Genomic DNA, 6,000 nt, shown 5'->3' on the forward strand with positions numbered 1-6,000 from the left:
TAACAAGGACTAAGCCCTGATCATAGCCAGGTGTTAATCCCAATACCCCATCATAAAGATTAAAAGATATTAGAAAAAGATCCAATAAAATCAACCTATATTTGAAAAGGGAAGTTGTTTGGAATGATAAAGTGAGCTAAAGTTCTCACAGAACTGATTTCGATTCCATGGAGCATCCGCGTGTTGAAGGTGCAGGGGACAAGCTTATCTATGTTCTCTGTTTGGGTCATGTCGCTATGGTTCACAACTTTGGCTGCCTTCTGCAATCTTTAATTTAAAAGAATGTTTTCTTTGATAATGAGATTTAGAGGGAAGGGGACTTCCAAGAGGAAATCCAGAGGCCCTGAGGCCCACTGGTGATTCCCCACTAACCTTTGCTCTAGAAAGCCATGCTGCTTAGGTGCTGCCAGGAATACCCTAACCACTTTGGCAGTGCTTGGCGCTTGGCGGTCTCCAGGGTCACACCTACTTGTGCTTGGGGGCCTCTAGGGCTGTATCTAGAATTGCCCAAGAAAACATCTGCTGACAGCTATTGAACCTGGCACTATCTCCCAGACCCAAAGATCAGACATTTTAAAAAAATCACAGAATGCCACAATCTTGATGGTACAATCTTTATGGCATTGAAGTTTTGAGAGTCTACAAAACAGAGGGATTATGAAGCATGTTTACAGGTTCTTTTACACTGGTCCCGTGAAGAGCTGGGGTCTATGCTTCCTAGACTTAATGTCTTGGAGAAAAATCTTTATTTTTTTAAGTTCTGCACAACTCTAATTTTATTTATTTATTTATTTTAAATTTTATTGAATCACCGTGGGACAGTTACAAACTTTCATATTTAGGTTACAATCACACAATGATCAAACACCCAACCCTCCACCAGTGCACTCTCCCCACCACCAATATCCCCAGTATACCCCCCCTTTCCCACCCTCCCCTAGGAGAAAAAATCTTGTTTGAAATATCCAGCCGCTACAGGCGACATGGAGAGAGAAAAATGAGAGCAAGGTGTGTAGAGGGGGAGGGAATGAGAGAAGCTTCCACATGATCAACCTTAGGCTCTTCTCCCAGCCCAAACCCCAGGCATAGAGTGAGGGTCTAGAGATGACCTCAATGCTGACCCTCATCAAACTGTGACCATGTAAACAATGCCACTGCATCCCAACCACCAGAACCCCTGGTCAGGGCAATGCCTAGAAATGCCTATGCCCCAAAACAAAATCAACAATTATTATTGTTTTCAGGTCGGCTTCTATAAAGTCATAAAATACCAAAACGAAGGCTATAATTCTAGGTAATTTTATTCTACAGATACTGAATTCGGGATTCCACTTTTCTGTTCATATTCTATTATTCTACTGCTCTTCGTGTTTTAGAAAAGTCAGCAGGATTCAAAGCAGGGAAGGATTGTATTTTTCCTTAAATTCATTTTACAACCCAGAGTCCTGTGCCTCTTTCTGAACACTGGAATTTTGAGGAATAAATGGATTTGAAAAAAAAAAAAGAAAGTCCCTTACATTGCTTTGACCGTGGTACTCCTATTTCCTTTTTCTGCAAGAGCTTTTCATTTTCAAATAGCATAACATTTAATCACTAAGGTCACATACTGTGGTCTATAGGGCACAACTGTGACCTTCTCTGATCTGGGTGGGAAATGGGTTAGTCTTACTCAGGACTTTCCCCTTCCTAATCTCTTCCAAGGCAGAGTGATGATTCATTATTCATTACTCCATCCTGTGATTCATTCTGAACAGCCCACAGTCTTTCTATAAAATGCCCAAACAGAGCTGCCAGGGAAAGCAGCTTTGACAGTCCAGAAACGCGGCATCTTCAGACGACATCGTATCCTCCTGTCCACCATGAAGGTCTTTGCTGCTCTCCTGTGCCTGCTGGTCATAGCTGCCACCCTCATCACCCAGCTGCTCGCTCAGCCAAGTAAGAAATGCCTCTCTTCCCCTACAAGGGACATCACCCCATCTCTGGGCTAGTGCGGTACATCAGAGCCAAAGGGGCGCCCACATTCTCAGCGCGCACTGCTTCCCAACATGGGAGCTCAGAGGATGATCAGGAGTGGGGTGGGCCACACAGTAGCTACCAGGCAGACTAGACAAGAATGATGGCCCCTAACTCGGGCCCCTTGCAGGACCTCAGCTCTGCAAACATAGCTGGGCTGCATTTTCTGCACTGACTTCTGTTAGCAGTGTTTGGGGTTTGGGGTGGGGAGTGGGGTGATCAGAGAGGAGGACCTCCGGTGGAGGAGGTGAGGACATTTCCAGAGATGATGGAGGGCAAAGGAGACTCATAATCTGGACTGAGGTGTCTTTCTGTGATCCAATCTGGGACATGGTATTTATTGCAGAGGTAGCAGGTGTCAGGAAAGCTCATGATAGACTCGATTGTTTAGCCCCAAAGGGGTCGATGTCTGGGGTTCCTGTGCTGTTCTTCCTTACCACTGATGAGTGGGTGATTAGTTCCTTCAAATCACACTTCCAGAAATTATCTAGTTATAACAAACCCCCTGCCCTTCTCTTGTCAGTTTCTGCATACTCATTTCACAGCATGAAACTAGTCAAGGAAGCTAGTCAGCACAATATTCTAGCTCTGTGGTGCTCCCTTCTAGGCAGATGTATTGGGATGGAATGGGTTTCACTAACATCGCATTTTCCTCACCTTGTCCTCCTCACTGGAGGCTGTCTTTGGTCTGTGACTCAATATTCTGAGTGCTCTCCTTCCTAGAATTGTTATCAGTTCCTCTTTTGCTCTCAGTCAGAGAAAGCCTTCCTATTTCATTGTCCACACCAGTGAGAGCAAGATTCTAAGGAAACCCTAAAAGGACAGAGCCGGGACTTGACGTGGGGAAGGCAGCTTCATTCCCTCTGACTCTTCTTTCTGCTCTCTGTTATATACTCCAAGGTCTCTTATTGTTGTCTTGCTTGATTCAGATGGGATTAATATCTCAACCTGCTGCTACAAATTTACCAAAATTATCATCCCCAAGGAGAATCTGGTCAGCTACATGAAGATCACCAGCAGCCGGTGTCCCAGGGAAGCTGTGATGTGAGTGACACAACCACCCACAGGCAGCCCCCGTCCTGCCCTCTGCCCACAACCTCACCACCTAGTAAGGGGGGAGGGTTATTATCAGCCTGAGTTGAAGTTAAATGCAGATGCTTAGAATCTTTTATGGAATGACTGAATTCAGTTCAATTGAGACTTTTCACTCCCAGCACCCTGGGCAGCCAAGGATACGGGTCTCAATCCCTTCAACCATGAGCCAAGAAGGGCCAGAAAAACTGCTACCTCCCCTTGGGCCCTTTCTCCCTCTTCCTTCCCCAGGGTAGCTCATTGCCTGCACTAAATATTTCCCACCAAACAATGACACATAGATAGAACTGTCAAGTTATGTCCTTCCGCTAATTATGTCCTTCCTCCTGACCCCCATAGCTTCAAGACCATAAGGTCCAAGGAGATCTGTGCAGACCCCATGAAGAAGTGGGTTCAGGAACGGGTGAAATACCTGGACAAGAAGAAAATCCAAATACCAAAGCCTTGAACTCTCAACGCCTGCTCTGAAGCCAAGTCAAGATCTGAGCAACTAAGTTATGTCCCCTCGCCTTCCCAAGTCATCCCAAGTTTATCTAAATTGTAATTGTAAGGAATATGAGTGCTGTATAAAATGTGAATCATGGTTTTTCTTCGGTCACATTTGGCTTTTGCCAAGTTGATACTGCTGTCACTGGGGAGTTGGGGGTGTTTTTTGAATACAAGTTCCTGCACATGACAGATCACTCCGGCCCGTTTCTCCCCCCACTTAGAGCAAACTGCTCCTCTTTACACTACCTCACGCAGTGCAAAGAAGGTCCTTGTAAGAATTAATGCAAATATATTGATATTCACATATAATAATTTTAATTTACGAGTGGTGATATCTCTGTGAAACTATAATATTACTGTAGAATTGTATGTTTTTTGTATGTATGCATGACTCATATTTTTTCACCTAAAATATATTTTTGGATAAAACTTAACTGTAGATGTGATGATGGTTTCTTTGGAGGTGTTTGGGCCACACCTGGTGGTTCTCGGGGGTTACCTTGGCTTTGTGCTTACGGAACATTCACCCTAAGTGTTCAGGGAAATGCACAGTGCTAAGGATCAATCCCAGGTTTCCTCCTGCAGAGCATACACTCACCCTCTGAGCTGTCTCTTAGACCTTAGAGTGGTGCTGTGTGTGTGTGTGTGTGTGTGTGTGTGTGTGTGTGTGTGTGTGTGTGGTTTCGGGGCCACACCCAGCAATGCTTAAGGCTTTCTCCTGGCTCTGTGCTCTGGGATCACTCCTAGTGGGGCTCAGGAGGACAATGTGGGGTGCTGGGATTGAATCCCGGCCAGCTACATGCAAGACAAGAGCCCTACCCACTGTACTATCACTCTCCCCCATCCAAAGTGGCTTTTAAAGATAAGATACGGTAAGAGTAGCAGGGGGAGAGGGTTGATTTCATAAGGTGGTGCTCATGCTTCCCAGGACCAAGTTTTTGATGGATGGAACCTGAGCTTGGCCCAGGCTGGGCTTACCTGCATGTTAAGGCGGGTAGGAGACTTATACATCAGGTGTAGGCAGCTCTAAATCTCCAGACCTGGACTCACCTTCAGCCACTGGTTCAGATCCTTTCCACCTTTCCAGGAATTTTTACTTTACTCAGGATCCCAGGTCCTACTCAAATGTCTCCCCACCCCCTCCACTACTACATCAGTTTTGTCACTCATTGGATTTCCTCCCTTCTAATCTACCTTGAATCCAGAATAACACAAGCATTATTTGCATTGAGAAATCAGAGAGGAGACCTACAGATCACTCTAGCAAGTTCCCCTCTGCCTCCAAGAGTTGCCAGGGCTTAAAATATGTCTCTATGCTATCTGTGCTGAAGGGGAGCTAAAGGAGGCAGTCAGGTGAGGAGGGGAACATGGATATTGAAAATCAGAAAGCTATAAAGCCGGGAGCTGACGAAAAGAAAGTATCCTAGAGCCAGCCAGGAGTAAAGACACTTGGCCCCAATCTTGGAGGCAATCTTGCCTCTGGAGACAATTCAACAGGAACAAAACTCTGATAAGATCCGAATGAAGAAGAACAAAGAAGACCACCAAGTTCAAAGTCCTTGGCTACATCATAGCAGTGGATACTTAGGTGCATAGAGAGCCCCCAGCCAAGGCCATTTTATAGGCTAATAATCAACTTCCCCAGATAACTAGTGCACTCAAGCCATCGAATGGAATCTCCCACAACCAGACTCTGGATATGCACATCACTTTCCTTTCCCTTACAGGCCTTTCTCCGTGGCCATCTCTGTCTCTCCCTTTCTGTCTCTCCCCTCTTTCTCTCTCCATCTCTGTCTCCTCACTCTTTCTCCTAAATCCTGAATGAAACATTAATACAGTTATTTCATTATTCATCTCTTCCTGAACTTTCCTCCTGGGAGAATAAGCAATGAATCCAGGAAATCCAGGAGATCATTGCATGATCATGAAGTTTTTCCTTTCTTGCAAGGACTATAACCTTGCCTTTGAATTCAGGTGGTAGGGACCAGCTGCCATACTGTATGGATCAAGTCGGTTTCAGGTGCATCTTGACAGTTGCTTAGTAAGGCTGGCCAGACGCTGGGGTCCACACTGTGCAGATTCTTATAAATCTTGGCCTCTCTCCTACCTCCTGGCAACATTGCAACACCATGATGAACTGGCAGAAGTGGGGTAGCACTTTCTCTGGTGTGGCTAATTGACTCCCACTCAGGCTCCCCTTTGCTTTCACTGGCAACATGTTTTTTGGTGAGTCAGCCAGGAGTAAGAATCAAGTGACTTCACTGGCCACAGTTATTCATTCCTTCATCTCCCACAAAGGAATTTCAGAGGAAGACAATGCATTGTAGCACTGTAGCACTGTCCCCTGTTGTTCTGTAATGTCTCTATTGTGAGACTTGTTACTGTTTTTGGCATATTGAATACATT

At 45.3% G+C, this 6,000-nt stretch overlaps 1 protein-coding gene across 1 annotated transcript; it reads left to right on the top strand.

The window, feature by feature from the left end:
- The first annotated feature begins 1,820 nt into the window (after nt 1-1,820).
- LOC130035417 (C-C motif chemokine 2-like) lies at nt 1,821-4,010 on the top strand. Its single transcript, XM_056127121.1, has 3 exons — nt 1,821-1,935; nt 2,943-3,057; nt 3,445-4,010. The coding sequence occupies exons 1-3, from the start codon at nt 1,860-1,862 to the stop codon at nt 3,551-3,553; spliced, it is 300 nt and encodes a 99-aa protein (XP_055983096.1). The 5' UTR covers nt 1,821-1,859; the 3' UTR covers nt 3,554-4,010.
- Nucleotides 4,011-6,000: the final 1,990 nt, after the last annotated feature.

This window comes from Sorex fumeus, unplaced genomic scaffold (genome assembly GCF_029834395.1).
Source record: "Sorex fumeus unplaced genomic scaffold, SorFum_2.1 ptg000063l, whole genome shotgun sequence".
Classification (NCBI taxonomy): Eukaryota; Metazoa; Chordata; class Mammalia; order Eulipotyphla; family Soricidae; genus Sorex; species Sorex fumeus.